The 12,167-nt window shown below is 43.1% G+C and overlaps 1 protein-coding gene across 2 annotated transcripts in view; it reads left to right on the top strand.

Moving 5' to 3' along the window:
* Nucleotides 1–12,167, top strand: part of gorasp2 (golgi reassembly stacking protein 2) — a 64,043-nt gene that overhangs the window by 50,095 nt on the left and 1,781 nt on the right. The window contains exons 5-9 of one of the 2 annotated variants that reach the window (XM_070875665.1): nt 1,617–1,747; nt 2,047–2,179; nt 2,896–3,010; nt 7,824–7,913; nt 11,748–11,867. In XM_070875665.1, coding sequence (XP_070731766.1) covers nt 1,617–1,747; nt 2,047–2,179; nt 2,896–3,010; nt 7,824–7,913; nt 11,748–11,867 — 589 coding nt within the window. The remainder of the gene's footprint in view (nt 1–1,616; nt 1,748–2,046; nt 2,180–2,895; nt 3,011–7,823; nt 7,914–11,747; nt 11,868–12,167) is intronic. The other variant, XM_070875666.1, reaches the window with a different exon arrangement.

The following is a 12,167-nucleotide window of genomic DNA, read 5'->3' as shown; positions in this document are numbered from 1 at the left end:
GTGCCCAAAACTGTGTGGAAGGGGCCGAAGCATGCAGCCCCTAGCCCTGGCCTAATGGCTTCACTGGGGCTGCGTGAATAAGGCTCCTCCCACGGCCAGCTCCTACTTCTTCCCGACCGGACCCGACTCCCGCTCCCCCCCCCCCCCCCCCCCGACCGGACCCGATACCGACCCGACTCCCGCTTCCCCCCCCGCCCCCGGACTGGACGCGACCCGACTCCCGCTTCCCCCCCCCCCCCCCCCCGGCCTCCGGACCCGACTCCTGCTTCCCCCCGACTGGACCCGACCTGACCTCCCTCCCCCCGACCCGAACCGAACCGACCTCCCACCACCCCCTGACCCGCGCTCCCCCCAACCCGACCCGACCCAACGCCACCTACGTGTAAATCTGGTGCTGGGGACGGGCCCTGCCCGAAGTCTTGGGCCCGGCCCGTTCAGCCTCCCTCCCCCATCTCCTTTCTTTCCCCCCCCTCCCCTCCCCCCCCCCCCCCAATCTCCTTTCTCCTCCTCCTCCCCCCCCTTCTCCTTCTCCCCCCCCCCTTCTCCTTCTTCTCCCCCATCCCTCCCTCTGCTCCCCCCTCTCTCCCTCTATCCCCCTCCCCCCCCTCCCCTCGCTGTAAGAAACGCAGACACTGACAGACCGAGAATGAGAGACACACACACAGACAGAGAGATAGAGACACACAGGGGGGGCGGGGGGCATCCCAGCACGCTGTTGGAGGGCTCCCGGTGCTGCAGTCGGTAAGTAGAAAATGTTTTATTTATTGATTTTTTTTTTAAAAATTTATCTTAGTAATTTTTTTTGATTGATTTATTGGTTGATTTATTGATGTTTTATCATTTATTATTGATGATGGCTTTTTATTTGTAAAACTGAAGTGTTTAATGTTTGTAGGCTTCCCTTTTAAACCCCCCCCCCCCCCCCATTCCCTTAGCCTGATTTGTAGCCTGATTTTTAACCTACGCCTGATTTTCTAAAGTGTAGACAAGGTTTTTTCGAGCGTACAAAAATCTTCACTTACTCCATTCTAAGTTAGTTTGGAATAAGTTTTCACTGACGAAACTTTGAAAACAGGCGTAAGTGGCCGGACACGCCCCCTTTTGGAAAAAAAAATTCTGTTCTAAAGTGAAACTGTTCTAACTGACTAGAACTGGAGCAAACTAAATGACGAGAATTCCGATTTCGAAGATACTCCGTTCTACACCAGTTGCTCCTAAAAATCAGGAGCAAATCGTGTCGAAACTTGGGGTCCTGGTTACAGCATGGAAGGCGGCCATTCAGCCCGTCGAGCCTGTGCCAGCTCTCTGCAAGAGCACCTCAGCTAGTTCCACTCCCCGCCCTTTCCCCGTAGCCCTGCAAATTTTTTTATTTCAGGTACTTATCCAACTCCCTTTTGAAAGCCACGATTAAGTCTGCCTCCACCACCTTTTCAGGCAGTGCATTCCTGATCCTAACCACTTGCTGAGTAAAAAGATTTTTTTCTTATGACACCTGTGGTTCTTTTGCCAATCACCCTAAATATGTGTCCTCTGGTTCTCGCTCCTTCTGCCAATGCATTGAATGGACCCAGAAAATAGGATCACTGATGCATTTAAAAAATTGTTTTTTTCCCTAGTCCGAAGATCTCTTCTCTCTGATAGAGACGCATGAAGGGAAACCTTTGAAGCTGTATGTCTACAATACAGACACCGATAACTGCCGGGAAGTAGTTATCACACCAAACACTACATGGGGTGGAGAAGGCAGGTAAGGTGCAAACTCATTTTGATAAGGGTATCAATGCAAATATGACCTAAAACCAGGGAATGCTGGACATGCATTCCCTATCCATCAGCATTTGGAAGGAGAAAAGATGGCTTAATATTTTGGTAGATATGTTTTTAATATTTTGTTATGAAGACGATGCATTTTGACTAGATCAAGGATATCTAGCCTACCTATTTTCTTTTCACATCCTGACAGACCTGCTAGTAGTTCCAGGATTTTTTGTTTCTCATAATATTTCCCTGCTAGAATTTGGTAAATAATGTACACATTGTTTTAAGCCTAGGGTGTGGTATTGGATATGGCTACTTGCATCGAATTCCAACCCGTCCATTCGCAGAGGGTAAAAAAATAAGTCTTCCAGGACAGCAACCAGGTACACCAATCAGTCCAATAAAAGACGGCTTCACAGAGGTAATGTTTGATTTGTTTTATCATGAAGATTCATTTATAGGAAAATTTGCTTTGTGTGATGGGCCATTAGAGAGGTTCCTAGTGCATTTTACATTTTTCACTTTACATTTTTCACTTTACATTTTAATATAAGAAATTTTGAAAGACAATTGCCAGGATTTCAGAAGCAGTCGGTTGTTTTGCACTTTTCATTTTTGCTGCGAGAATTAATTAATTAACATTTTTATACAGTGCAGAACATGGGCTTGCATTGCGGTCTACAGAGTAAAAGAATAGTTAAACAGAACTCAAGTGAGGGTTTTATTGGCACACTTTTTTTATACAATCATATCTACATTCCTTATGTTTTACAATCTATTTTCTTGAAATTAATCTGTTGGTGTTAAGTGCATTTTTTAATTCCAGTCATGCTGAAAATATATTTCCTGTGGTTATGATCAGTGCACAAAATTATATTTTTTAACTTCGGAAGCTTTTGATATTTAAGGTAGTTTACTCCATGCTAATAATATTTTCATTTTTATTTTCATGTTTTCAAAATTGTAATAGCATAAAACTATTTTACTATGCTAAAGATGACTTAAATGTTAGAAATATTGTGTTCACTCCTGTAATATATGCTTTAAAATTTTGTACTGAAATCTAATTTGCTGTAGTTTTAGGTTTGAGTTCATTTATGCTGTATGATGGTTAGATAAGCACTGCTATCTTTGTAGGTTCAGCTGTCTGCTGTTACCTCACCGTCTGCTGCAAATACCAACCTCCAGCAGGGACTATCAGGACTTTCACTTGGTACAGTTCCGCCTTCTGTCAGCAGTGTTCTTAATACAGGTATGAGTTAATAGCACGCACACAAGTACTGGCATTTATCAAAGAAAGGCTTCACTCTCTGATTTCATTTAAAATCTCTCTTCCAAAAAAAAGTGGGTTTTAAACATGCCTACCTCAAGCTAATTCAAGCCATGTTGTTCTAAACGCAGCTTCTGGACTTCTCTATCTCCATTTAACCAATATCCATTATAAGCCCACTGACACCCACAGCTACCTTGACTACATTTCCTCCCACCCTGCATCCTATAAGGACTCTATTCCATCATACCAGTGCTTCTGACATGTCTTTGATTTTCCTCAACCGAAGATTCTCCTCCACCATGGTTGACATGACCCTCGATCATGTCTGTTCCATTTCCCACACTTCTTCTCTCACCCCTCCTAGAACCATGCTAGTGTTCCTATTGTCCTCACCTTACACCCCACCAGCCTCCATATTCAACAGATTATATTCCACCACCTCCAATGTAATGCCACCACCAAATACATCTTCCCCTACGCCCCCCCCCCCCCCCCTCCCCTTTCAGCATTCTGAAGGGACAGTTCCCTGACACCCTGGCCCACTCCTCAATCACCTCCTTCCCTTCCCACGGCACCTTCCCGTGCAAGTGCAGGAGATGCAACACCTGTCCTTTTACCTCCTCCCTTCCCCCTTCCCACCATCCAGGGCCCCAAACACTCCTTCCAGGTGAAACAGCGATTTACTTGTACTTTTAATTTAGTATTCGCTGCTCATGATGTAGTATTGGGGAGGCCAAACACAGATTAGGTGACTGCTTTGCTGAACACCTCCATTCAGTCCGCAAGTGTGACCCCTCGCTTCCAGTTGCCTGTCCTTTTTTAATTCTCCGCCCCACTCCCACTCTGACCTCGGCCTCCTCCACTGTTCCAATGAAGCTCAGCGTAAGCTCGAGGAACAGCACCTCATCTTTTGATTAGTCACTTTTAAGCCTTCCGGATTCGACAGAGTTCAACAATTTCAGAGCATGTCCACTGCCTCCATTTTTTTCGGACAGTAGCTGTTGGCAATTCTGCTATTTCCATTTACACCTCCTCGAGACCCATATTTTGTTTCTTTACTTGTCCCATTACCATAATTTTTGTTATTTGATCTCTCCTGCCTTCCACCTTATCACTGACCTTCCCTTTTGTTCTTTGCTCTCCCCCCCACCCCCCCTCCCCTTTCCAAGCCTCTGTAGTTACTTAAAACTTGTTGCATCTCTAACTTTTTCCAGTTCTGAGAAAAGGTCATCGATCTGAAACATTAACTTTATTTCTCTCTCCCCGGATGATGCCTGACCTGCTGAGTGTTTCCAGCACTTTGTTTTTATTTCAGATTTCCAGCATCTGCAGTATTTTGCTTTTGTAGACTGCTCATAAATGTTGAGTTCTCTTAACGACAACCTTGTGTCCAGCTGCAGCTGTTCATGTTATCTGAGTAGGGATTAGCATGGGTCCCATTCCCTCATTCCACATGATGATTGCTCAAGTAAATATTAAAAGCTTAAAGCATCAGGAGTCACTTAACTGATAATGAGTATTAGACTTACTATTACAAATTCAGGTCTGCTTTAGATACATTCTCTGGTTCAGTGGCATCAGTTGCCCTGAAAGTGATCTGACTATCTTACTTTTATGGAATTGACTCCACTTTCTTATATCTACTTGCATGATGGAGTAACCTGTGGCAGGAGGGCGGGGTGGTGACAGGAGTATACCTTCTTATGGCCTGAACTGGATATCGTGTCTCCTTTTATGTACTGCTTCAATCTCTATAAAGCCAGACCAAGCAAACACTTGGTGAGATGAAACTCAATATGAATAGAATAACAAGTTATAATCAGATTCACTTCATTCAATTGGTACAACTTTCCATAATAATATGAACACACACTTCTCCACATCAGTACATTGTCTTGCTTGACAAACTAGCATGTCTATTCTCCCTGCAGCCTTTTGCTGCCTGAGATTTGCTGCATTCGGTTTCAAAATTCCCTGCCTGACTGCTTGTGTCTGTGTTGTTATCTCACTCCCGCTCCTCCTTCTCCCCCCCCCCCCCCCCCCCCAACCCCCGACTGGACCCAACCCGACTCCCGCTCCCCCCTGGACTGGATCCGACCTGACCTCCCTCTCCCTCCCCCCGACCCGGACCGACCAACCTCCCTCCCACCACCACCACCCCCCCGACCCGACCCAACGCCACCTACCTGTAAATCTGGTTCAGCCTCCCTCCCCCTTCTCTTCCCCCCCCCCTTTCCCCCCTCATCTCCTTCCCCCCCCCCCCTTCTCCTTTCTCCCCCATCCCTCCCTCTGCTCCCCCCCCCCTCCCTTCGCTGTCAGAAACACAGACACTGACAGACAGAGAATGAGCGACACACACAGACAGACAGAGACACTGACAGAGACACACTGGGGGGGGGGGCATCCCAGCACGCTGTTGGTGGGCTCCCGGTGTAAGTAGAAAATGTTTTATTTATTGATAAAAAAACATTTTTTCTTATTTTTTTTTGATTGATTTATTGGTTGATTTATTGATGTATTTATCATTTATTATTGATGATGGCTCTTTATTTGTAAAACTGAAGTGTTTAATGTTTGTAAACTTCCCTTTAAACCCACCCCCCCCCCCACCACCACCATTCCCTACGCCTGATTTGTAACCTACGCCTGATTTTCTAAAGTGTAGACAAGGTTTTTTCGAGCGTACAAAAATCTTCACTTACTCCATTCTAAATTAGTTTGGAGTAAGTTTTCACTGACGAAACTTTAAAAACAGGCGTAAGTGGCCGGACACGCCCCCTTTTGAAAAAAAAATTCTGTTCCAAAGTGAAACTGTTCTAACTGACTAGAACTGGAGCAAACTAAATGACGAGAATTCCGATTTCTAAGATACTCCGTTCTACACCAGTTGCTCCTAAAAATCAGGAGCAAATCATGTGGAAACTTGGGGCCTATGGGTGTGAGGCATTTATCAATTATTGAGACAAACTAATAAGTTGCTTATTATTTACAATCTGAGGAGACATCGAAGCTAGCTTATATCTTAACTACCTATCATCTTTTTAATTTGTGCGAACATGTTTTGCATTAAAATGCTACATTTTAACGAAACTTTTTTTCCGAAATCTTTTCTGTGAATAAATTGTGAAAAGATCCTTAAACATTTCATTTAATTAAATTCAAGCATCTGGATCAACGACCTGATGCAAGATCAGATCAGATTCCTGTCTGGATTAATAGTGTAAGGACCCATCAGACACATCATCGGAGTGGGTCTTTTCATTTTTTTCCCTCTTTGCTGCATAAACCACAAAATCTGAAGCGCTTTTTCAATTATAAAACAATCTTTGTAGTGGAGAATTTTGAAAATATTTCCACTCCTCCCTCTTCCCAAGCTGTGTTCCCCTTTAGTGGAATATATCACCACTAGGCACTGATGGCCATCGTCTTCTCAACCTTTTCACTGAAATTAGTGCACAGTACGGAAAGCAAAGGACTGCTTTGACAGCAAAGCAAAATATTTTAACTCTGGAAAATAACTGTGATTTCTCCACCATTTGAGTAAGAGCTCTCGATGAACACAACATAAATATTCCAATGAGAGCAAACATTGTTCTACTTTATAATACAGTACACATGTAGAGAAAAACATTTTTAGCATATTCATTATAATTTACCATAGTTTGAGTTCTATTCATGCATTTAAGACTTGTGAAATTTCCTTATTTTAAAATTAATGTTCTTGAAAGGCTTGATAAGAATTCAGTTTGGGAGCTACATTTGAAGATCTCATTATTTGAAACTCACGATTACAGTGTAATAGAACACTATTTTTGGTTTGCAGCCAGAATACAATAAAAATATTTTTTGAAAAATAATTTTAATCTGTGGCAAAATTTACATAAACTAATTTTAAATACTTGTGCATGATTTTCTACTTTTTAATTTAACATACCCTTATGCTGGTGAAAGCTGGCCCTACACCTGCTTTTAGCAGCCAACAAATAGCCCAACTCTGTGCCAATGAAGTGATTTTTGGGTCAGTTCGCATGATCTGTCAGGGCGAACTTTGACCAGTCACAAGGTCCTAGTTTTCTTGCATGCACAGTGCATGCGGAAACCCGGAACTTGTAGGGCTTTTTACAAGGCTTATGCTATTATCGGCCCCACAAAATCTGGGCCAATAAGTCAGAATGTTGTACACTTCCAATTTATTACTTCACATTGCTTCTACCACTACCAGCACCGCCAGTAATTCATCCACATGATGTATAGCTGAAAATAATTCCTGCCGAGATAATCTATGTTGGAAGGACAAATTCTTCCGCTAAAGTGTTTTTCAGTTTGTAAAGACACAATACAAAAATTGAATGTTACTACAATTTCACTAAAATAGCACAACGCTGTTTAGACTTGACCTTTGTCTTCCATGTCACTGCTGTTCTTCATTGTGGTACATATTCTGCTTGGTGTAGCAGGGAAAGCTTTCGCTGCTATATTCGATGCACTGGATCTTCAATTGAGAATTACTTTTCCAGCTCTCAAAGAATGATAGCTTAAGAATAAACATTAGCGGTGTACATTTTGCCCATTTCCATCAACATTTATTTTTGGGAAAAGATTGTATTTTTTACTTGTTGGATTTCTCTAGTGCAAGAGTAATACTATTTCTGAGTACATCCTGTATATTTTAAAACATTGTTTTTCATATTTGTGCTGTTTGCAAGTGATGCTGGGAAATCAGTAGTTTTGTTCAACAAAACATTTCAAGACTTTCTTTAGTAAACTTCTGTTTTTTAAAATCTTTTGTAAGGTGTTCCAACAGTTCCGTTGTTGCCTTCATCTGTGAATTCGTCCCCGGGTACAATACCAACAAATATAAATGTTGATACTACCCTATCTGGTAAGTCTATAATTATAGCATAAGAATCATAACTCATGTTGCTGGTGGTTCATTTGTTTTCTACCTAGATGTTAATTTTCTTTATTTCATTTCAAAGAAAAACACTTTTACCTCAAAATGGAGTGGCAATGTAAAATATAGACTACTTGCAGAAATTATTAGTTGAATATGTGCACATTTATTGCTAATAGTTTGAAAATACTTTAACTTCAACCCACCCACCCCCCCCCCCCCAGCCCCCCGGGCTAACCAATAATACGAGCTCCCTGATATCACTTAAAATCAACATGATGCACAATGTATCCATTTAGAAACATAGATAGAAACATAGAAAATAGGTGCAGGAGTAGGCCATTCGGCCCTTCTAGCCTGCACCGCCATTCAATGAGTTCATGGCTGAACATGCAACTTCAGTACCCCATTCCTGCTTTCTCACCATACCCCTTGATTCCCCTAGTAGTAAGGACTTCATCTAACTCCTTTTTGAATATATTTAGTGAATTGGCCTCAACAACTTTCTGTGGTAGAGAATTCCACAGGTTCACCACTCTCTGGGTGAAGAAGTTTCTCCTCATCTCGGTCCTAAATGGCTTACCCTTTATCCTTACACTGTGACCCCTGGTTCTGGACTTCCCCAACATTGGGAACATTCTTCCTGCATCTAACCTGTCTAAACCCGTCAGAATTTTAAATGTTTCTATGAGGTCCCCTCTCTTTCATCTGAACTCCAGTGAATACAAACCCAGTTGATCCAGTCTTTCTTGATATGTCAGTCCCGCCATCCCGGGAATCAGTCTGGTGAACCTTCGCTGCACTCCCTCAATCGCAAGAATGTCCTTCCTCAAGTTAGGAGACCAAAACTGTACACAATACTCCAGGTGTGGCCTCATCAAGGCCCTGTACAACTGTAGTAACACCTCCCTGCCCCTGTACTCAAATCCCCTCGCTATGAAGCCAACATGCCATTTGCTTTCTTAACCGCCTGCTGTACCTGCATGCCAACCTTCAGTGACTGATGTACCATGACACCCAGGTCCGTTTGCACCTCTCCTTTTCCTAATCTGTCACCATTCAGATAATAGTCTGTCTCTCTGTTTTTACCACCAAAGTGGATAACCTCACATTTATCCACATTATACTTCATCTGCCATGCATTTGCCCACTCACCTAACCTATCCAAGTCACTCTGCAGCCTCATAGCATCCTCCTCGCAGCTCACACTGCCACCCAACTTAGTGTCATCCACAAACTTGGAGATACTACATTTAATCCCCTCGTCTAAATCATTAATGTACAATGTAAACAGCTGGGGCCCCAGCACAGAACCTTGCGGTACCCCACTAGTCACTGTCTGCTATTCTGAAAAGTACCCATTTACTCCGACTACTGTCTGGCGTAAAAATAAAAAAGGGAAGGTGGCTCAACCGTGGCTATCAAGGGAAATCAGGGATAGTATTAAAGCCAAGGAAGTGGCATATAAATTGGCCAGAAATAGCAGCGAACCCGGGGACTGGGAGAAATTTAGAACTCAGCAGAGGAGGACAAAGGGTTTGATTAGGGCAGGGAAAATGGAGTACGAGAAGAAGCTTGCAGGGAACATTAAGACGGATTGCAAAAGTTTCTATAGATATGTAAAGAGAAAAAGGTTAGGAAAGACAAACTTAGGTCCCCTGCAGTCAGAATCAGGGGAAGTCATAACGGGGAACAAAGAAATGGCAGACCAATTGAACAAGTACTTTGGTTCGGTATTCACTGAGGAGGACACAAACAACCTTCCGGATATAAAAGGGGTCGGAGGGTCGAGTAAGGAGGAGGAACTGAGGGAAATCCTTATTAGTCGGGAAATTGTGTTGGGGAAATTGATGGGATTGAAGGCCGATAAATCCCCAGGGCCTGATGGACTGCATCCCAGAGTACTTAAGGAGGTGGCCTTGGAAATAGTGGATGCATTGACAGTCATTTTCCAACATTCCATTGACTCTGGATCAGTTCCTATGGAGTGGAGGGTAGCCAATGTAACCCCACTTTTTAAAAAAGGAGGGAGAGAGATAACAGGGAATTATAGACTGGTCAGCCTGACATCGGTAGTGGGTAAAATGTTGGAATCAATTATTAAGGATGTCATAGCAGTGCATTTGGAAAGAGGTGACATGATACGTCCAAGTCGGCATGGATTTGTGAAAGGGAAATCATGCTTGACAAATCTTCTGGAATTTTTTGAGGATATTTCCAGTAGAGTGGACAAGGGAGAACCAGTTGATGTGGTATATTTGGACTTTCAGAAGGCTTTCGACAAGGTCCCACACAAAAGATTAATGTGCAAAGTTAAAGCACATGGGATTGGGGGTAGTGTACTGACATGGATTGAGAACTGGTTGTCAGACAGGAAGCAAAGAGTAGGAGTAAATGGGTACTTTTCAGAATGGCAGGCAGTGACTAGTGGGGTACCGCAAGGTTCTGTGCTGGAGCCCCAGCTGTTTACACTGTACATTAATGATTTAGACGAGGGGATTAAATTTAGTATCTCCAAATTTGCGGATGACACTAAGTTGGGTGGCAGTGTGAGCTGCGAGGAGGATGCTGAGGCTGCAGAGCGACTTGGATAGGTTAGGTGAGTGGGCAAATGTATGGCAGATGAAGTATAATGTGGATAAATGTGAAGTTATCCACTTTGGTGGTAAAAACAGGGAGACAGACTATTATCTGAATGGTGACAGATTAGGAAAAGGGGAGGTGCAACGAGACCTGGGTGTCATGGTACATCAGTCATTGAAGGTTGGCATGCAGGTACAGCAGGCGCTTAAGAAAGCAAATGGCATGTTGGCCTTCATAGCGAGGGGATTTGAGTACAGGGGCAGCGAGATGTTGCTACAGTTGTACAGGGCCTTGGTGAGGCCACACCTGGAGTATTGTGTACAGTTTTGGTCTCCTAACCTGAGGAAGGACATTCTTGCTATTGAGGGAGTGCAGCGAAGGTTTACAGACTGATTCCCGGGATGGCGGCACTGACCTATCAAGAAAGACTGGATCAACTGGGCTTGTATTCACTGGAGTTCAGAAGAATGAGAGGGGACCTCATAGAAACGTTTCAAATTCTGACGGGTTTAGACAGGTTAGATGCAGGAAGAATGTTCCCAATGTTGGGGAAGTCCAGAACCAGGGGACACAGTCGAAGGATAAGGGGTAAGCCATTTAGGACCGAGATGAGGAGAAACTTCTTCACCCAGAGAGTGGTGAACCTGTGGAATTCTCTACCACAGAAAGTTGTTGAGGCCAATTCACTAAATATATTCAAAAAGGAGTTAGATGAAGTCCTTACTACTAGGGGGATCAAGGGGTATGGCGAGAAAGCAGGAATGGGGTACTGAAGTTGCATGTTCAGCCATGAACTCATTGAATGGCGGTGCAGGCTAGAAGGGCCGAATGGCCTACTCCTGCACCTATTTTCTATGTATGTTTCTATGTTTCTACTCTGCTTCCTGTCTGCCAACCAGTTCTCAATCTACGTCAGCACACTACCCCCAATCCCATGTGCTTTAACTTTGCACATTAATCTCCTGTGTGGGACCTTATCGAAAGCCTTCTGAAAGTCCAAATACACCACATAAATAAATTCTAAATGTGTTATAATGAATGGGGATAGTGTTGATGAGTATCATACAGTTCAGTCTGTTTCTCTCAACATTTGGAGAAAAATTTAATTGCTGTAATGCAAGTACTGTTAATTTTTCTGAAAAAGGTGCCATACATGTAGCTTTCTTCACTTTGGTAACTATTATAGGCAATACCGCATGAGCTAATGTGCATATTGTATATACTTTTCAATGTTTACAGGACTAATGCCATTAGCAAGTGGATTGCCTAATTTACCCAAGTTACCCAACTTGAATATCACCCTACAGAACCTTGCTCCAGTGACCTTACCAGGAATAGGTGTGATCCCTCCACCCACTGGTATGTTTATAGAGTATTGTCAATGTCCTTCATCCAATCTACAGAATTACTTAAAGCAGGGATGTTATCATTCTATTAAGCCATAATTCTGGATAACTTTTAAATGGGAAGCAATTTGAATAATCTCTGATTTCTGTTTGTTCTTCTTTCCCCTTTTTAAAATCTCCATCTGCCACCCATTGTTCCTCATCTGTGAGGACGGCCAGGCCTTTACTAGTGATGTTCTTATACAAGTCACTGGGAGGTTTAATAGGATAATTTGCTTCCTTCCCATCCCCCTTCAATCAATGCCAAATAATC

This window comes from Pristiophorus japonicus, chromosome 3, assembly GCF_044704955.1.
Source record: "Pristiophorus japonicus isolate sPriJap1 chromosome 3, sPriJap1.hap1, whole genome shotgun sequence".
Taxonomy (NCBI): Eukaryota; Metazoa; Chordata; class Chondrichthyes; family Pristiophoridae; genus Pristiophorus; species Pristiophorus japonicus.
The sequence above is the reverse complement of the archived record's forward strand: the minus strand, read 5'-3'. Positions and strand labels throughout refer to the sequence as shown.